The sequence below is a fragment of the Thermobia domestica genome, chromosome 13 (assembly GCF_964235325.1).
Source record: "Thermobia domestica chromosome 13, izTheDome1.hap1.1, whole genome shotgun sequence".
In the NCBI taxonomy this organism is placed as follows: domain Eukaryota; kingdom Metazoa; phylum Arthropoda; class Insecta; order Zygentoma; family Lepismatidae; genus Thermobia; species Thermobia domestica.
In genome coordinates this window covers 67938154-67960854 of record NC_137466.1, presented here as the reverse complement: position 1 = coordinate 67960854, position 22701 = coordinate 67938154, and the positions used below count along the sequence as shown (strand labels likewise).

Genomic DNA, 22701 nt, shown 5'->3' with positions numbered 1-22701 from the left:
CTCATTGGCCTATAAAAGACACATGAAACAAGAAGTAGAATACATAGAAAAGGACGAAGATTTGCAGCAAATCAATTTGTAAGTGATCTTCGTCGTATGTTTGTTTTGATTGATATATGTATTCTTAATTTACCTGGCTAACAAATCTAGTTCTTGTTTTACTCTGGCCCGCACATTGTAAAGTGTCCCTCATTGTCCTAGAAAGTTAGAATTGTGTCAAATGACGCGCTTTGCTTCATTTTGCTTTGTATGCACTTTTCAATGTAATAAAATTTATTCGCAATAATAGTTATAATGAAACGGCATTTTTAAAAAAGAAAAAAAATCCTACCACATGTATTTAAAATTACCATTGACAGCTGATAAAGTCGAAATAAAACGTGAAAAGGCAACAGGTCCAAAACCTTGTCAAAAGACGAATAAACAAACCATTTAGACATCGTTATCTGTAAGTGATCTCTGTGCTTGTTGCTGATGGGGACCACACGTCACACAGGGGGAAAAGGGGGATCTTCCTCAAGCTCGTGCTGAAGAACCGGGAGGGGAAGACGAGATAATGCAGCTCGCGTTACTCCTTGTTGCAAACGCTCGAACTGCGACGATGGATGTGCCCTGAGTTGCGAGGAAATCTCGCGCCGAAAGATACGAAGAAGCCCCCGCGGCTACTGCTGTCGCCGCCCCTTTCGACAGAATGACGCTGGTGGGCGGTCTTCCAAGTTATTTATCGGCCGTTCGCCCAGCCTCAAAGAGGCTGGCGTAGCGACAACAGCCAACAAAACACGGCCTCGAGTGTCCTTCAACTACCAATCAATGGGAGCTACGTCACGAAATTGGGCGTGGAAAGAGCGTCCTGTATTCATGGTCGTGTTGCAAGAGCTTAGCCGTGGATAGTTGGTAGTTAGTACGAAAGATCACTGAGTAAGGGAAGTGCGCGTTACGTCGCGTGGTTTTCTTGTGTGTTAACACATAATCACCCCCTTTTGCATTATTATTTCTCTCTCTCTCTCTCATTTACGCACACAGACACAAATACATACGAACATCTACACACACACACACAGACGGACAGACACATTGACTCACACATACAAACACATTCATAGGTAACAACGCACAATCACATACCTATTATCTATCCAGAGGAGGATAAGTGTTGTATTACAAGATGTGGAAGTGTTGTCCGGAATGAACACGTGAAAGAAAAAAAAAAAAAAAACGAGTAATTATTGCATTATTTTGTTTTCTCCAAAGAAGTTAATGGTGACACTTGAAGATTTGGAAACTTATACTGATGAGTGTTTAGTGCTGGTGTTTATGAGATTATCAGTTCGTTTTTATGGTTATTATTCGTAATAATTAAGAAGATTTAATTGTGACATTGGAGTTCTTACGGGGTTCGGCCCTTGCACTGTGTGGATAGCGGCAAGTTCGGCTGTTTCGGCCCGCAGCTGACGCTGTTGGTTCGCCCGTGCAGTGTCTACGTCTTTCACGACGTACCGCACAGGCTTCTCGGCCTGTGGTGTATCTTCCAACCGACCGTCCTGGAAGTCTGCCACCACGTTGAACTTCACAGAACTTGCAAGCCCGTACACAAGTATGGCGGGCACACCCGACTCCTTGGATCAGGATGTCGGGAACAAGTCTGCATTCATCGAATTGCAACAACAAGGCTTACATGGGATGCCTCACCCAGCCTCTGCGTACCCTATTCGAACGGCGTATCAGCAACCCGTTGTCTCCCAGCACGATCCAACAGGCTTTGCATCCAATCCTCGGCCATTGGCTGCTTACCCGTTTCCCCCGATGCATGCCCAAAATACGTATACTGGTTACCACATAGGATCGTATCCACCACAATGCCCTTCGCCTGCCAAAGACGGTGAGTAAACAAATAATGAAAATCACGAAGAAAAATAAAAGTTGATTTCTTTTGTTTAGTAAAAAATGAAAATCTCCACAAAAGAAAGAAAGAAAAAGTGTTTATCTATGTGTTTTTTTATATTTGTGGTGTAAAGTAAGTGTGTTTACGTGATGTGTTTCTTTACGTGTGTGTGTATATATGTGCAAATATCATTTAGTGTTCTGGTTCAAATCACAAGTATTTCATCATTTAGAGAAAAGAAAGAAAAAAAGTTTGTGAAAGCTTTATATTTGTTGACAAAAAGAGCAGGTATTTAAGCATGTTCTATGTATGATCCAATCTTCTTTTTAGCTCGTATTATTCACCGACAGTTTGATTCCCGTCTCTAATGCATGTTTTTACCCTTATAAATTAACGACCAGCAGTACTGCACTCCATAAATTTAGCAAAGCATGTAGCCACTAAGAAAATAGCATTCCCATTTGTAAATCCGTGATAACTCGCCTTGGTAGGTTAAAAAAATCGAACAATCCTGATATTATTGTTGCTTCTCAAGTTATTGTTGAGGACACTGGCGTATTTAAGGGAGGGACTTCCAGGCTTAAGCCCCCCGCCCCAACGAAATGTCATTACTATTTTAAAGTAAATGAAATATCTTGCAGAATTTTCACATTTCCAGGAATAACGTTAGCAAAATCCACCCCGAAACAAAAAACGTAAGTACGCCACTGGTTGACGATATAGAAGGCAGTGTGCTAGAAATCCTTCCTATAATGTCTATTAAAAGTACACGAAAACAAACACGCAGTGTCGAGGAAAAGAATTTGAACGAATGAATCGGAAGCAAACATCTTGCAAAACTTCGAATCATTTTTTTAAAATATTAAACAAGTACCTTTTTAAATGCCTTTTTTTATTATTCGAACCGTCATTATGGTAATAATAACAATTGACAAGCGTAATTTCTTTTTTCAAATAAAAAAAAACTATTAAGGAAGAAGGATGGAAGTAAATTAACGTGCTTTGGTGACAAAAGAGGGGTTAGAGAGCGGGAGGGAGGAATTTCAGGGGTAAATGGGGGACCCTCTTCTCGTCACACTTACCCAGACTAAAGAGGGGGCCATTATGTGTAATTTGCACTAATGTACGTAATCATGGTTCCGGAGACATTATTATACAATGGGCAACAAGCCTTGTTAGATAGCCGTGTAAACACAGGAACTATATCAGCTCCTGATGGGAGTATTTGCTCTTAATTATTTACTTAGCATTTCATTGCTTGATTATCACGGCAGAGTTAATTGAATGAATGAAAGCACCGTGCGCGTAGTAAAACTGTTTGTAGGAAATTATTGCTTGCGTTTTATGTAGTTTATATTCATTATAATAATATTTAAAAAATAAAATTGAGTTAAATTTTTTGCTTTGGCTTTTTAACGTTCGTTTCAATATCGACATTGTACTGAGATGTGATTCGAAGCATGCATTTCTATCGGGAATTGTACACGGTTCTCAAGAAACGAAGATAACATTATTCTACCATTTAGTCTCGGGAGAGTTTAGTTATTAACATATAGCTATTCTTCAATAATTTAAACGAAATAATCCCTAATTACTCAACAGATGGGGAATGACTAATTAAGTAGTTTAATTCTCAAATGCTTACTTTCTTGTAAACGTGTGAGTTCTAAGTTCTTTAAAAGTTGCAAAACAAAATATTTGCCTTATAATGTCATACACCGTAAATAAATCTTTTAATATACCTTGGTATAAGTGCAACAAGAAAGAAAATGTATAGCCATCTTCCATTAAACGCTGTACATATTAATTCAACTTCATATAATATGTTTCGATAGCAGTTATTGACGAATCAGGATTGCAGGATTTTTAAATTAAAATTTACTAAGCTCCATTTTTATATAAATATCCATATATGATCAACAATTAAAATAATAGCGCGCAACACCAATTTATATTCAACAATGTTAGCAACCAAGGAAATAATATATCTACAACCATATAGTTCAGTCCTTAAAACAATGTTTTTCATTTCTCTTTCTTTCTTTCTTTCCCCGGTTTCGATTCCCGGCAGGAGCTCATGTAGTTCGGATTCCACGTTAATCAGTAGGCCCTGTCTCGTATAGCCTCTCTGCTGAAAGGGACGTTAAACTCAAAATTAACTCAACTCAACCTTTCTTTCTGTTTTCAAATTCTTCGGAACCCGCAATCTAAGGATTTTGAATCCTGTCCTTTGTACAAATGTCTATTTTGTGTTTAAATTAAAGACAATAAAAACAATACTTTTTACATTGTTTCATGAACTCCAACAATACGATAGTATAATGTAAAATTATTATTACCTTTATGTACTAATAGTAGTGAAAAAAGTTATTTGCTTGTGTATATAATCAATTCGTACTAGGTGGCACAGCTTAAGTTTTGTGTTGAGGACGACGTACCAGAACCTTGTTAACACAGAAAGCAAGCAAATTGTAAATTCATTGATATCAGTACTTCAGTATTTCTGCGAGTTGTTTCAAATGTTTTAAACATAAGTATCTAAAAGGAAAATACACAGTTTTTGGCATTTCACCGGAAATGTAACCGGTATATATATGATATCTCGTTTCGAAGATTTGCTCATTCCCTTGTCTTTGCAAGAACTATAAAGGGTTTGCAGGCATGTGGTTCTAAAAATAATGATATTTGCATATCATTGGTTATAGAGAAATATAGGCCTTTGTCTTTTTAATAGGGCTAAGCGAAAGGGTTGCAGGCTCGCTTCAATTAATATCAACCTTAATAATATCTAGTTATCGCTGGTTCTAATGAAATTAATATTTAGCTATTACTGGCTCTAATAAAATTAATATCTAGTTTCGCTGGCTCTAATAAAATTAATACCGAGATATCACTGGCTGTAATAAAATTAATATTTAGATATTGCTGGCTCTAATAAAATTAAAACTTAGATATCGCTGGTTCTAATAAAATTAATACCTGGGTATCGCTGGTTCTAATAAAATTAATATCTAGATATCGCTGGCTATAGGGAAGGCTCGAACACTTCCAATTGTCTTGGAAATGAAACTCTTTTTCAAAAAACTTGTAAAATAAACAGAAAATAGAATATGTAAAGCCTTTTTTTTTAAGTTAAATTTTCATCTAACTCTATGGGTATGAACAGAAGGTTCAATGCCACATTTACAAAAGTTCTCCGTTAACTTCTGTCCTTAGCCAACTGGATCTAGTTTCTACTTTGTATTACTATTTCTGCGAGATCCATCTTAATACTGACCTCCTATCTGCGCCTAGGTCTTCCTAATGGTCATTTTCCGATTGGATTTCCAGTTAAAAAATAATCACGTATGTTAAGTTATACATCTTAATATATTACACCTTATAACTACAGACTATTAAACTTTCCGCTTGGGTTAACTCCTTAATCTATTTTGTTAGCTGGTTAATTTAAAATTGCCATATTTCAACAAAGAAATAGGGAAACACACGGTATCAGAAATTTTATTATCGAAGAGGGTGCTTCACTATCTGCGAAAAATTGAAATAGAAGAACTTGTTTTTAAAAAATCATAGCTTTTACTGTCCAAAAATACACCATGGAGCCTTCGAAAGAATATCCATGGCAACTGGAAATAGATTAAATCACACCCTTTGTAGTGGTTTCTTCTTCACGTATGCTACCTACAATTCAATCTACCTTATAGCTACCAAGTTAACAGTAGATCGAAAAAAATCCCATTTCTTAATTGATCAGTGAATTCATCTGTTCTGTGTAGTGGCTTTTTCTTTTTTATTAAATAAACACTCAAAGTATGATATTAATAATAGAACAGCATTTTCACATCAGTCTATAAATATTTTAATTTACTGTCCATTGAGAAGGCAAGCTCTCTGTGAGGGGGGGGGGGAGACTATGAAGTGAATTAAAAAGAAAATTGTCATATGAATTTAACAACTGAAATCTACATGTGTGACGTTCAAGTACTCTTGAATGGTCCGTTGTCATCCACTTAACATGGTAGTGCTCTATATGCCGGGTGCTACACGGCGGCGTACACTGAACAATCCGTTGACTGTCCACCCGCTGTGAGTCTCCTGTGGTAACGTTGTCGGGACTTTGAAAAAGGCTACATAGGGTACAATAAATAAATAAAACTATATGTGTATTATTATATATTGAGTTAAGTAGCTACCTGTTTCGATGTGGAAATTAGAAACTGCCTGTACTCTAATATACATAATATATGGTTACTATATTACATACTTTAGGAGAGAGGCATTTAATATATATATTTCTATTATTCGAAAGATTTATTAATATCATTTCTTAATAAAAAGAGACGTTTGTCTATTTTCTTACAAACCTGGCAGATCATTTTTTACGGCCCGGAAAAGATAACATCCAGGAAAAGACGAAATCTAGTAACTCTACGACTTCTTTTAGATTTTTGCTGCGGTGCCGATGTTGAAACTGTGTGCGGAAGATCATATTTCTTTTTTTTTTCTTTTGACACACTTATTAGTTTTATTGTAATAACACTAGCAATATTATTTTGGAAGAGTTAGACCTATACACTATAGTACTTAAGTAGAACGTTTAACAATGACATTTACGTTAATGATGCTTTCAAAAATTATATTATTTGATACAATAAGCTATCAAGTTAACACCTTTTATTATTAAAAATTACGATGGTTATTATTATTTTATATTTTTGATGCCATATTCTGGCTTTTCTAGCACAGTGCGAGGATAGAATTTACAATTCAAAATTAATAAATGTTAGTGTTAAAATGTGATTACTCTTAACTTAACAGATACTCGAAATAAAATTGGTATTAAGAGTTAGTTGTTTTCTAACAAGAAAGAATTGAATTTATTTGGTTATCTTTCTTTTCTCTTTCTCTATATCAAAAGAAACATGAATTATCGAAATTATTCTATTTTGAAACAGGTGTCCACCAATGCTTCGGATATCCCGCCTTTTTTTCTTTCTTTGTCGCCTTAGAGGCTGTGTTCTTCCGGTAGTTTCTAGAAAATGAATTCAAAATTTTCACAATATATTGTTTTAATAATTCAAGAAATAATAAACACTTCTGACTGGAGTATATAAACTTATTTATTAAAAACTAAATTCCAGTGTAACAGTTTCAACAACGTAACGTTGTCTTCATCAGACACTAGAGTTAGTGTCTGATGAAGACAACGTTACTTGTTGAAACTGTTACACTGGAATTTAGTTTTTAATAAATAAGTGTATATACTCCGGTCAGAAGTGTTTATTATTTCTTTAGTGAGTTCCAGAGTCGTGATGGATAGAGTTAATAACTCAATCTCACACTGTTATTATTCAAATGATCAATAAATATGTTTAAAAGAAAGTAAAATTCTTTCACTGCAGTGATATACTCTAGCAAACATTACACTTTTCATTGAGTATTGAAAATGGGAATTAATAATAAAATCTATACGATGTCGAACGTATAAAGTATACTTCCAAGTTATAATCACAAAATTAATATACAATATGTGTACAGAACTATATTATGATAATCTTGAATGTGAAAGCGATGGAAGATACGGACTAAGCAAAAACTTTCTGTTCTTTAAAAAATAAAGAAGAAATAACGATAATAATAAGAATTGCTATTAGTGCTAGGACATGTTACTGTGATAGACTTATTGTATCGGGTTTTAGTGGATCATAAAAAATAAATATTTAAATGAAAAATATATCCTTCAAAGTTTTAGACACGCAATTTTATGCACAGATTGAAACTTTTATTCCTGTTGTTAAGATAATGTTGTCTTGTATGGTGCGATTGTTCTGTTCTTTAATTTCCCTGATTCGGAGTAAGGAATTTATAGCCGTTCGTATTAAACTATTTAATTCGATTATATATTTCTTCATTTATTTCTATTAATTCTATAGTGTACATTTATTTCCATAACCCATTCATGTTTTGGAGTTATTGTTCAAAATCTTCAAAGTTATTCTGACAAGAAACTGTACAGTGAAGAATGCTGCGAGATTATTTCTCTGAACAAATTTATTAATGCATTATAAATCATACGATGTTGTTATTTTTTCCCTCACATCAGTTGTAAATACAGTTTGAAATACTACAATGAATAAGATATGATTCCGGTTTTTAGTATGTTCACATTCAGTATCTCGGAGTCGGAGAAAAAGCGAGCAAAGAGTTTAGTTCACTAATTCAAATAGAGAAATTTGTTACTTCACTTATCTTTAATCGTAACAAAATCAAAGGCATAATGACAACTGAGTTTCGACAGAGACAACAATATTTCATATATATTGTTTCTCCTCGATCAAAAGTTGCTTTTGACGCACCTAGTTTTATTGTATTACCTGTAGTCCTGGGCTATTTTTTTTTTTTCAAAATTTGTTTATTTAGTCTCTGTAAGAAAACAATTTGTTTCTTTGTGAGTAACATTATTACACGTAAAAGATGATTCTTGAATAAACCTTATTTCGCTTTATTCAAGATTTTCCATTACTCATGTAAGTGGAAAACAGATTTCCACATGGAACACATAAAATTGCGTGAAATGAAATTTTGAAATAGCAATTTGCAATTGTTTGGCAAACTTTACGATTTGTAAAACAGGGTAATTTTTCCGCTGTAATAATAACTTAATAGTTACATGGTTGATTGATTAAGAAACAAAAATAAGGAAGAAATAACGTACGTGGTAAAATAACAGGTAGATTTTCCGTCGTAGTATGAACTTGATATTGCAGGACTGATAGAATAAGAAAAAAAAAGAAATAACCCTCTACATAAAATAAATAAATGCCTTGATCGATTAATAAACGGGAAAATTTGTCCGTTATAGTATTAACGTCATAGTTATAGAGTTCATTATTCAGTTAAAAAACGGACAAAATTCCGTTGCAGTATTACCCTTATAAGGTTCATTAAGCTAATGAATTAGAAAACATTGTATTTCTTTTTCTGATGTAATATTAACTTCTTATGATTGATCGAATCATAGCATATGCTAATATATTCCATCAAAAAATCTAATATCAATGTGGTTTAATCAATTTCCAGTTGCTACGAACATTCTAATGAATTATGTTTCAAAGGGTGTCCGCAATACATTTTCAATTTACTTAGGTGCAAATCCATAGACCTGATTGCAAAATAATTTCCCTATAGATGATTTCCGTAATTGCAAAATAGAAAAATTATCTTTCTATTATTATCGTGAAATTTTGTTAATTGGCTCTATATTTTTCAGATCAAAAATGCGAAAAGTTGACTTCTGGTTAAGATTGCACTGTTTGATTGATCAGTACTATTATTTAAGTCGTTTTGCTCAAAATGAACTCTATTTTTTGCAATTAGTGTAATGTTTACTACTTAAACAGAACGACTGATGTTTTACAATAATTTACAATGTTGAAAAATCATACATGCAAATTGTCTTATTGAATATAGCTTCTGAGAACGTCTTAATTCAAACTAGCATTTAAAAAAAGACGAATTTACTTCATTTTTTGTTTCTAATTTTAGTCTCTATGTACTCCAAAAATACTAAAGTTTGCAGTTTTATTTTAGGTGGTTATTTTTAGTTTTTTTCTAAAAAGAAGTATTCGTTTATTTTATTTCTAATTTTTTTGTACTTACTTTAAACAAGTAGCTGATTCTACGAGTAATATGTTCAGCATTCTTAGGATTATGTGTGACACTGTTAGGATTATGTGTGATACTATTAGGATTATATGTGACACGATTAGGATTATGTGTGACACTATTAGAATTTTATGTGACACTGTTAGGATTATCTTTAGAACAATATTTATCCATAAATCAAAGATTAAAAGTTTGATGGTTTTTTACTGAACATTTTTTTTTAAATTTAGTGAATAACTTAAATATAATTAAAAATATTTTAAAAATATGGAAATTGAGCCAGGTAGTATCTACAAATTGCTAATTAAACAAACTAATAACCGTTTCCAAATCTTTTTCGTATAGACCAAAAATTTTGGGCATGCATCTCATGATGTCATGTTTTTGGGCACCCAAACTTATACACTGTATGGAGGGTATTGAAAACAATTTATTAGTTCGTAGAATATCGTTTTATAGAAACTATCTGACTCACTTTCTATATTTTAAATATCTTTTATGGTCATTAAGTTATTCACAAAATTTTATTTTTAAGAAACAGGGAAAATAAGCTTAGCGAAGAGCCCTCAAAGCTTATGATAATTTTTGGATATATCTCATTTACAAAAATTCATTTTAAAAAGGGGGTGATAAGCTTAGCGAAGAGACTTAAAAGCTTATCATAATTTTGGGCTATATCTCATTCACAAAAAGTTATTTTAAAAATGGGGAGTGATAAGCTTAGCGAAGAGCCTTAAAAGCTTATCATAATTTTGGACTATATCTCATTCACAAAAATTCATTTTTAAAATGGGGAGTGATAAGTTTAGCGAAGAGAATTAAAAGCTTATCATAATTTGGAACTATATCTCATTAACCCTCGCAGGACCGAAAAGGGGGCTACAAAGTACAACTCTTTCGAAATTTGGGATTTTAGTCTTGAATATGTTTGATCTTGTACTTAATATTTTTTTTTTTATTTTGTGTTAACAAGTTTATAAAATATTTGTTTCCACGGAACAAATTTTTCTCCTCTGTTTTCTTTGTGAATAATAAACAATTCAAAATTGGTTATCTCAGAATGCGCGCTGAGGCGTGGTCCTGAAAATGGTTAAGCATATTGTGTGTGGAGTGTTTCCTTGCTAAAATGTCTTGATGAAAAGTTATATTAGTAGACTATATACTTCAGTATGAGTTTCAACTTAATAGTTGGTGTAAGTGCAGTATCATCAACACCAAATTTTAGTCCAATTTTCAAGTTTAACAGATTATTTTTTCTTTTCTCAAGAACGGAAAACACTCATTCATATCAATATTGTTCTGCTCAACGAGAGCTATCACTTCGTATATACATGTATCATGTTCGGGTATTTTTTCCCTTAAACCCTAATAACATTGTAGAATTTATCATTAAACTACAAATTTCCAAACAATCACAGATTATAACTTTTATTAATGTATGTTTGTCACTTCTACGGTCTATTTATGATAAATTCTCGTATTTGTAGAATTTCCTGACGAGCAAGGAGTGGTACTGCAAAACACCTTTCAAAATGAGCAGAAATTCCGTAAAAAGTTTTTCTTACTCAGTGCAAAACTGTTTTACGAAATCGTGCTCATTGTAAAACTATTATGTGAACTCATTATAATGGTTTTATTTTATTTTATTTTATTTTTTTTTTCCTAATGAGCAACAGTTTCGCAAAACATTTTTCCAGTTAGCAAAAATCACGTGTGTTATCAGTACGATGAGAGATTCACTGTTCCTTATGGATATTTATATGATTATAACATTTTTCACCACATAATTTCTCGGTATTTTATCCATATTTAAAAAGTGTCATAAAATAAATAAAACAACGTAGTTGTTTTGTGCAGAAGCTAAATACCTACAATAAATTTAAGATAAGGAAATTTATTTCTTGGCGCGTGCAAAATTTGGCTTATGCTTTCGTTAATTACACTCCGACAAAACTTATCGCCTCTTTTTATTTATTTTCAACAACATATTTATCCTCTGTATTAACAATTACTAGTATTATTTTAATTTAAATGACGTTTTAATGAATGAGACGTGAATAACAGTTAAAATAAATTGCACAGGCTCATCAACTGACATGAAAAATATGTAATGCTTCCTTTTTTTAAAAAAAAATAATTAGTCTCGAATCATAGTTACATATGATAACATGTTTGTTTATGACATCACAAATTGGACTTGTTCATTTTCTTAAGCATAAAGTAAAATAATGCTACATTACTTAAAAGACTTAACATTCACATTGAAATGATATAATGAGGTGAGGATTCGTTTAGATAATTATCAAATTTGTCTAATTCTAGTTTTCCTAATGTTTTGTCATTTTAGTATAGTATTTATTTATGTATCTTGTTTTAGCACTGAATAATTTTTAAAAAAATTAAAAAAATAGAATGTTCAATTCTGTTGGTTTTTTTATAGCACTGACTTACTCGTGGATTACGTTATCCACCAGACAAGATTTGAGGCTATCTCGTCTCGAAAAAGATGTCGCGAAAGCGATGTCTCGGAAAATTAGTTCGTCTCGCACCACGAAAAATATATCTCGTCTCGTCTCGTGGACAACTGGTTCGAATTCATGTTTTTCGCATTATCTTTATGTAATCTGTTCTCCATGCTACCCAATATCCTCCGTTTGGTGGTACATCCCTCAAGTGGCTATGGATCTCGTTCAAACTGCTGGATTAATTCGGAGAAAAGGTCCTTATAATATTAATTATAAGAAGACACACACACACACACACACACACACACACACACATATATATATATATATATATATATATATATATATATATATATATATATATATATATATATATATATATATTAATTTGATGTATTTTGGCTTTCTAGACCGGAGTTTTAATACTTCAGAATTCAGGTTCCCCGTAAATTGCCTTACGATACAGGGTTTAAGGGTCTTCACTACAGCGAAATTAAACTACCGCTAATTTTAGAGTTTTTCTATAATATCTTCAAAACAAATAAAAAATATTCAAAAAGCAGAAACGTAGTGAACTAGACAATACGATTTTTCATGTAATATCTTTACCGCAATTCACCTATCTGCTTTTGGTATGTCTCTATTTACAGAGCCTGCAAAAAATTGCTAAATCTATCTACAGTTGCAAATCGAAAGCAGGTAGATGACTTGTGATAAGGAAACAAATGCAAAATCGTATTGTTTAGTTCACTACCTTTCTGCTTTTGGAATATTTTTGTTTTGAAGATATTACACTAAAATTAGCGGTAGTTTAATTTCGCTGTAGTGAAGACCGTTGATAGCAGAGAGTTTTGAGGCCTTTAATTGGAATTGAAACTAAATTCCCGCGAATAAGAGACACGCGAAGTAGCTGTGCTGTATTACATTATAAAGTATGTAGACCTATTGTGTTGTTAAGTTCTATTTCAGTATAAAATATACTTTCTTAATATACAATCTACGTAAAGTATAAAATGAATCAAGGGAATGTATGGTATATTTGTACAAAGCGAAATAATTAGTTAAGAGTCTAGTGACAACAGATATCTACAGGAAAAGGAAAGACACAATGAAGAACTGAAACGCGTCCGTCTGAAACAAGTAAATCAATTAATCAAACAAGCGTTTCTCAAACTACAAGTATCTTTTAAGCGGGACCATTTTTAATATAGCCAGAATGTATTCTGCTGACCATCCTATTTGTCCCTCTTGAAAGCAAAGTTTATTTATTTTTATTCTTAAAGTTTTGAGTTCGTATCAGAACATCTGTATTTTTTAAAAATAGTATTAATTATATATTGATAGTTGGAGGAAAAATACATATTCATTTTCTTTTTAATAATTGAATGTTGTCAACAATATTTTATAGTAAATGCATTCGTGTAATAAATACATTTGTAACATCTATAATCTTTACCTTATTACCGTACGTTATTAAATCTTATAATATGTTAAAACATACTGTTTATATATAATCTATACCTGTTTGAGATTCTTCAACTATACGGTACGCAATTCACTTGAAACTTGTTATTGTGTCTTTTTTGGACTAATACCCAATCTAAGAGGAACAGAAAATCATAACTCCAGGGCCACGGGTTGAAAAATACTAAATGAATTAACCAAATTCATGACAAATTTAGATACTCTATGAAGTAATGACTAAAAGTTTAACAAATTAATTGGAATTGAATGTTCCTTTTCAGCGGAAAGGTTATGCCAATAGGAACCCACTGCCGTGATTTTTGAACAGTATAGAAAGAACATTATTCGGCATATAAAAATACATTTTCAAATATTACTATTGTTTCGTGTCACGTAAAACGTTTTCAGTGTGTCATATATATTTTCAATCATAGCATAAATAATTGTGATTTCTTTCATATTTTTTAAGCGTAAGCTTAATATTATAATTTAATATACCGTACATTATGTGAAGAAAACGATGTCACTTCAAATGTGTGTATAAAAATCTATCTACCGCTTCAAATATTACCTGCCCAATATAATGGAGTTTTTTTTTTTTCATGTAATGTTTGAATTATGTTATAATGATGATCAGTAAAGTTCTAGATGGCGTGAACTGCCGAATTTACGACAAGGTAACTTGGTAAACTATTCTATCCCACAACAAAGGATCAAAAATTAAAAAACAGTTGAAAATTACAGGCTACGTACGTCCTTTAGTATTTTAACAGTATTTTATAAGAATAGTCCTACAATATAAGCTTCTACATAACAGCGCTCATGTACTTTTTCTTTGCATTCTAGTATTTTATAAAATGTAACATGTAGTGCTTAGTAATTTTTTCATTATGTTCTAATACTTTTTGACCCTAGTAGTATGTAGATTAACTAAGATTTCGGGGTGAGTAGCAAAAGATATTTTTTTCTTTCTTCGATGGAACATGACGAAACAAAATATACTTTTCTGCTAAGGCTAATAAGTCTATAAGATGACAACGTAGTGTATTTAGGTACGAGTACATCCTCTTTTCTAAATCTTGTGGAAACAGATGTTAATAAATTAGGTCTAATACAAATAGGAAAAAAGCATTATTTGGGAAATCTACAAAAATATAATACATATAACTTCTTTATTTGAAAACGTCTCTGTGGTCAGTCGTATTACCCCCTTCTATGAAGTTTATATTTATTTATTTACGGAATCAGGAACATTATGTAATCAACGGTATAGTTACAACGAATTGCTGGCAAATGTTCTTCCATTAATCGTTGTTAAATTAAAACAATGCGTAATACAGTAGATTGATAATAAAGTAGTCAATCCATGTTCGTTATTATGACACTTCTTCCGTCTAATCATTGCAAATTTTAGTAGTTACCGTATCTACACTATTAGTATAGGGGTTACATTAAAAGATTTCCAACCAAATATTCAAGAAAGCAAATAACAACATCAACTGGATACTTATTTATTTAGTCACCGCTTCTCAAACTGTAGCCCGCGGAAGATCACAAATAGACCTCGAGATTTGTTCTTGTGGTCCTCTTAGATTGAACATTAATCGGAAAAGAGATTTAAAAAATAAAATTCAAGTGCATTGTATATCATATACTACAGCAAAGAATCTCAAATATATTATAGATTGTACAAATAATGTTATCTATTATTACCTTCAATTATTTTTAAAAACATATGTATTTACCTCTATTAACACGAGCAAATAATATAATAATATAAAATTAATTAAGGGACTTTTAATTACTACTATTTTTAAAATATAAGTATAGACTACTGATGTATGTTCATGTCCATTAGTGGAGTATGCTTCATAGAATACTGTGACTAATAAATGTGTCCCTAATTTTTAAAAAGTTTGGAGAAGTGCTGACGTATGCTAGAATATTGGCTGATGAACATGTTGAATGTGCGTCGATGTCTAATAAACATTTCGTACAAACTGTTCTTTGTAAAAGTAATTCTTTAAAAAAAAATAAAGAAAAGAAACACAGTAAAACCTCGTGTTAAAAATTAATTCATTTTATGATGCTATTCTATCTACAAGTACTGTATTGCTTCATCGGTTCGTCACATTTAGACAAAGGAACTTTTATTTATTTTGTCAGCGATGTAACTACGATCAACTTGCTGTATAAGTATATCGCATTCTGTCATTATTTTTCATGATACATTGTACAAAATAAATAAAAAATAAACCAGAGTTTGGACAGTTTTTTAAGAAGCGACTTTTGGTCATAGTCTAACATGTCCAAAAATGCCCTAAGGTGCCCTATCAATGAACACAAAGTGTCTAGAATTGCCTCAAGGGTGTTCAAAAATGCATCTGAATTTCTGATGTGTCCATGGTGTATAGAGCAGAATGCTTAAAAATCATTTCTGTGCTCATATAATCATTTCACATATCAAAAGTTAAGGTATTTTAAAAACTCTTAGGGCAGTTCTTATTAATCACTATTAGGATGCATTTTGTACATTTTTTGTTCACTGATTGGACACTTTAGGACATTTTTGAGCATGTTAAACAATGACCAAACAGTCGTTTCTAAAGAAAAAAGTCCAAGTCATGTTCAAATCCTGATTTATTTTTTTGCAGAGCTTAGTATGCAACGTACATTGAATATAACATAGACTAAGTCGTATTTGTTGTATATTATAGCGTAATGGACATTCGGTTTGCAACCAGAGCTTACTGCGGCTCAGACTCAATGTTCTTAAAGAGGCTTGCTTTCACTAATCTCAATATTGCTGATGCAAGTTCAGATCTGCACTTGTTCGTGCTGGAGCTTACTCCAACTAATTTGGAACTCGCGCTCACTGGAACTCGCCATTTATCGCTATCCATTTATATGACCGTGCTTGTGAGTTTGAACAACTCTTTTGCTTACCATTTTCTTAACTTTCCACCCAAAGTAATCATTAACTAAACAATAATATTAAACATATCCATTACAAAAGATAAATATGAAAATTTTAAGAACGCACTGTTTAGGTGATACCTTACAGAATGATGTTAGATGAAAATAAACCGTGTTTTACTCGTAAGTAATTTCCATTATTACAACGGAAAGAATACAAAGCGTATGACATCAGGATAATTAATTTATAAAAGTAAACGCTCAGTAATGAGGAAAATACTATTTGAAACAATAACATTTTGTGTAAGTATTAAGAAAGTTACGTTGTAAAAATTTTCTCTTGTCATTATTATTGCATGCATTACCTTGAAATACTTAAATGCACGCTATAAAATTTAAGGAAAGTTTTAGTAGGTAAGAATCTTTCTTGCATGCATTCTAAGTTGTCAATTTGGTCTTTATATTGTATATTGAAACATATAAATTATTTAAATAAATGCATCAAAAGAAGAAACACATTGGTAACAGGAAATTGTGTTACAGTAGGAGAAGTGGACACAACTTAGTATGGTTAAGTGCTTCGATTTAATACCGACCATAAACACTGTTCGTCATTATTATGTCTCGAGTTTATGATTATAATTATTGTTATTATAATAATTCAATATAAGTTAAACGAGAGGTACGATAATGGTGCTTTACCAGTGCAACGTTCATGGGGCATATTGATTAAGCTTGTAATTTATTATACTAATAATTGACTATTCATATCATAGAGTTTTCAATTTATTCAAATAATAAATTACAACTTTAATGTGCCCGTCAAACTTTCCACCAGTAAAGTTGCATCTGTCGTTTACTTTGAACAATTAAAAAAAAAAAAAAAGATAGAAAAGGAAAAAAGAATGAAAGAAAGAAAAATATGCATGATACATAATGAAAAACAAAATGGAACCCACTTGATCCGTACTCTTTCTGTCCACTCCTGCTTTCTTTTAAGGATGTTACTAAGCTAGCTTGTTTGTAAAATCCTAGATAGAGCAAACTGCCAAACTTAAAAGATCATATAATAGAATAATTGAGTCGTCCAGTTCTAAAATGGCTCTTGTTCATTTATATAGAATAAAATCCGTGAAAACCGAGAAAAATTGTAAAAGATCAATGCATTTTAAAGAACTGGAAATTTTTGAAGATGTTCAAGTTTTTCACATGAACACACTGAAGTATTCCCACTTCTAAAATACAATGCAGATCTTACATTTTTTCTAAGTTTTCTGGGATTTGCTGTAAATGTATAAGAGCCATGTTGAAACTGGACAATCAATTGAACGCTTCTACTTTAGTGCAAACGGTCGAAATTAGCCAAGTTATAGTCTACAGGGTTGTCCTGTATTTTACGTTCTATTTTCTTGTTCTGTGTGAATATTGTGCAGGACGCGCGTTTGCTATGTTATTTGCTTTCCAGAATCGGTAATTCAATTTTTAAGCCATACCAAAGGGGATATTCTCACTCTGTTGATTTCATGGAGGAACTGTTGGAACACTGCGCTCCCTAATTATCCTTTTATTTTAATTAATCTTCATCTCGGACTCGAATTCTGAAATCATACTAGAGAAAGAGCGAAGCGTACTCCTCAGTACATTTTTTATAGTATGCCTATTTCCTAAATGCCTAATTATTTTTTAAATATTGTATGGTGCAGATGTGAAACATGTCCCGTATTTCCATGTGAGATATCGATATTCCTTAATATTTTCATGGTACACGACTACAACTTCTTTTTTTAACAAAGGTTGTCCTTTATTTATAATGGAAAAATACGGCAACCATAATACGTAAGAATAATTAATTTACAAGCGGACTTGTAAATAATGCGGATACAGTATTGACACTTATTTACGATAATAAGACTTTGTTACGTACTGAACACTTAAATTATAAACGATTTCATGATTATCATCTTTTATTCTATCCATTATTTTCCAAAATATTACCATCCTTTATTTATTATTTTCCAAACTATTATCACCTTTTATTGTGTTCATTATTTTCCAAACTATTATCACATTATATTGTGTCCATTATTTTCCAAAGTATAAGGAGTTTTACGTAAAAGTGGATGTATATAATGCGAGAAATATCTGCTCCATCCAAAGATTTGCTGCTAGATTACAACGATATGTAACTAGGAATAGCGTTGCTTTAAATAATAACGGTTAGTATAAACAGTACATATTAACAATAACGAAAATTAGAGTTAATTTCTCGTGTTATGCATGGCTATGATTTTGATAACGATTGAATACTCATCCGACTGTCAACGTACTAATCCTTCTATAAGATTTTACAATACTTCTATTCCATAAATAAATAAACTCTTTATGGGAAGAATAGTGCAATTGTATAAAGATATTTAGGAAAAAGAGAGAAAGAAAATTTGCATAACAATAGACTGATGTTCAAACATAATTATACCGAATATAAAATGTTGTAGATTTCCGACAAATCCGTTTTTCATTTACCCGTTATTAAATTATTAACAATCAGGGTTTATATGTTTACAATAAAAGAAGATTTATCTAAGTTTCTTGTACCCAGTTTTAATCGACTTCATATTTCACATGAATTCCAAAATTCCTGAAATTTATGTGTATTTAGGAAATTCCATCTTGTTTCCTACCATAAACTGTTTAGGTTTGTGTATGGTTAAGTGAGCAAAAGATACATGAGCACCTTCCTTTTGTTCAAGTTTTAAATGAAATACTTTCGTTAGTCATTTTTGTTAGAGACGTGCACAAGACAAGATTTGAGATTGTCTCGTCTCGAAAATGAGTAGAAAAGTGATGTCTCGAAAAAATAAATGATGATTTATTGAAAGATCTTTGTTTCGACTCGAATATCACTACATGGATTGTATTTCGTTTCGTGTCGTGTGCAACCCTAGCTGTTTCTCTTTGCAAGTTAAAAAAGAGAATCAGCGAGAGGTCCAATCTCGCTAGTCAAGATCCCGGGCTCAATTAGGCTCAAATCCAATAATTGAGCATGAATCCTGTTATAGGATATAGAGAATCAGGGCCCATGCTCAAGTGAGAGCAAACCCCAAAGCGGTTATTAGCTAAAGAACGAGCGATCGTGAGGGCGCGAGGGTCCATTAAAATTAGCGAGCGTGAGCCTCACGGAGGATTGAGCTCCGTAGTGGCTATATGATAGCATAAAAGGCTTTGGCACGGGAGAATTCGGTTTCACTTCCGATGAGAGATCATCTGACTTGAGTTCCACATTACGGTATAGGTCTACATCACTCCTAATCAACCAAACAAGTAAACTTATTGACGGGAATCCGTGCGAACACAGATGGAAAATGCCCATCTTCCAATAGGAAAAGGTGCAGAAAAAAATGATTTTTAAAACATTTTCGATCTTTGGCTGGAGTAGGACATGTGGAGTACCTTTTTAATGCAATTGGAGAAAGTCCGAGTCTACCTTGGGGTGGTGCATATGCGTCTCTCTGAAATTTGTCGCGGGTGGTCGTTGATTGTTTATTGTATGGAAAACTTATTCTGACTGTCACCTGATTAAATAAATATTTGCTTGATATATAATAATGAAATTATGAACATCTTGTAAGCTGAAAATTGTTGTCACAGTTACCTTGTTTTACGGTGATTCGCTGAATGTTTTGTGCTAAAATACTTGGCCGTATTATTATTACTTTTTATTGCTTTAATATTTGTAGCCTCGCGCGAGAGCCCCGGGTTCGATTCCCGGTGGGAGTAGGGATTCCACGTTAATCAGTAGGTCCTGTCTCATATAGTATTTCTGCTGAAAGGGACGTCAAACTCAAAAGCAAAAGCATTTATTACTTGTATTATTCCTTTTTATTAGTTCTTTCTCTGTAGTAAAATATGAACGAATCAAAATGGATGAAGAACAAATAGCGAATGTTCTGGATGAACTCATCTTTGAATCTGGTTTCGACGGTGAAATTGATACGGTAACAATGATTTAAGACTCTTGTCATCAAGGCATTCTGAAAAGACAGTCAGAATTAAAAGAGAAAATATATATAAAACATTCATATGCATCAATTATATGTTCAAAAGATATATTTAATACAGTTCAATTTGAACATTTTATATTTTAGTTTATTAAATCGCCTGTGATATTGCTCTCTGAACCATACAAATACGAATTACCTATAAACTGTTTCAATACTTTTTTTTTTTTTTCATATTGGTGTATTTTGCGCATTTTTCATTAAGCGGAAAGCATTTATGTCATTCAACTTTTTAGATCTTTCACTCAATATCAATAATAAGCCAGTTTTATACCTTTTCTACTTTATATTTCTGTTCTAAAAATATTTTCATGTAAGTAAAAGAGCATTTCTTTGAAGTAGCGATTCCACTCAATGGAAAAACGAAATGAAATCTTTCAGTTTCATGTCCCACGATTATGTCCGCTAAGGTAAAGAAGGCCGATGATTAATGAATATGAGTGATGATGAGATAATTGGTGGAATGAAAATGTGTGAGAAAACGGGAGAACCCAAAAGAACTCACGATGTTGTCCACCATACTTGGCTCGAAATTGAACCAGGAACCCTTTGCGCCAGAGGTAAACGCTGTACCACTAAGCCATTATACTCCGTCATGTTAAACATGGGATTCGACCCTTCGCACTAATTATATTAGAAGAGACTTATGCTTTGTTACCAATAGAAATTAGGACATATCTTACTATTAATATTTTTTGTATAAACTTTCGAAGAAATTCTGTATATACTCAAGAGATTTCCTAAATTAAAATTAAAACATGATTCAATAAATTAATTGCATTAGCATTTGATACTTAGACATTAGATTAGGAATATATGTTTAGTTTAATAGTTTGTAGAAAATGTTATTTGTTTCACTCTTACGAACAAAAAATAGTTAATGTTCAGAGTTGGCGCGCTCTCAGTTTCTTTATTAGCCCATTGATTTAGATGGGAAAGCATTATGGTAAGGACGGGGCAGATGGACGGTGGGGGCAGACGGACAGGAGTTAAGAAATATAGTAATAGGAAATATGCTAACCTGGCAACAGTGAGTTGAGTCGTGTGTGGTGTTTGGTTATAGTTCGTGCTTCACATCACAGGAGTAGAATTCGCTGAATATCGTATGTGTACAGCACTATTGCGAAGAAATTGGCAACAATTACAAGGAGGCAAGTGTCCCAAAACGTGATTTCTAAAAACTCAACTTCAAAAATTAAATATTTGACAAGGAAGGAAAATTGCTAAACATTCGCGGGAAGAGCAGCAGACAATAGATGGATAGTCACACGCATCACTAGAGTAAATGAATGTTGTGTGCCATATATTGAGTAGGGTCACAAATATTTGAAACCAATGTGTGTGCGGGGCAAACGGACACGCAATTAGCGGGGCAAACGGACAGTGACATAAATGGTTAGTATGAAGTAGAAAAACAATATTTCTGTGCATGTATATTACTTAAGAGGTTTGTTATTAGTACTACCATTTCTTCCAAAGATGGTACGTTATCGATCTCGCACAATACACAGATGCAAATAGGAAAATGAGTCCATAGCCGCTGCTGTTAGAGCCGTGCGTGAAGACAAGATGCCTCTATCAACTGCAGCGACAACTTTCAATGTCCCTCGTAATACACTACGACGATGCGTTATGTCATCGCACAAAATCCGAAAGTTTGGAAATCATACAACATTCTCAGCACAGCAGAAAATGAATTAGAAAGCATTTACTTGCCTTGGACGAAATGGGATTTGGGTTAACTCTACGCGAATTACAAAGTTGGCGTACAACTTTGCTGCTGATGAGGACAAATACAAACACATATTCAATAATGATGCAAAAATGGCTAGTAAAGATTGGGAGCATGGTTTTGTACAACGTCACAAAACACTTAGTGCGCGTGTAGCGCAATCATTGTCCTATGCTGCAGCTAGAAGTTTAACTCGTTGAAACGATATCTCGAGGGAGAGGATTGGGTAATGTGTACAGGTTGTTTTTTCTGGTTCCATGTAGAACGTGATCCAAATGGTCGTGATGCACACTTTGTACGCATTCATTGTAACAGTGTTAGTAGTTTATAAACTGTAACTGTAACTGTCCGTTTGCCCCACCCCATGGGGCATATGGACATCTTGCACCCTTGTTTACTAATTGTTCAATATATCCTTGACTAATTGACAAACTGATTTCTTTGTTATATCTTTACTTTGCAGAAAGCTTACTGGTTTGTAAGAAATATCTTGAGTTCTCTTCGATCATTCGTATTCAT

The 22701-nt window shown here is 32.7% G+C and overlaps 1 protein-coding gene across 2 annotated transcripts in view; it reads left to right on the top strand.

Annotated features, from left to right (window-relative positions):
* The first annotated feature begins 868 nt into the window (after positions 1-868).
* Dll (homeotic protein distal-less) overlaps positions 869-22701 on the top strand; it is a 152815-nt gene continuing 130982 nt past the window's right edge. Inside the window, exon 1 of one of the 2 annotated variants that reach the window (XM_081735855.1) lies at positions 869-1879. In XM_081735855.1, the coding sequence (XP_081591981.1) occupies positions 1597-1879 (283 nt within the window). In that variant the 5' untranslated portion in view covers positions 869-1596. The remainder of the gene's footprint in view (positions 1880-22701) is intronic. The other variant, XM_081735856.1, reaches the window with a different exon arrangement.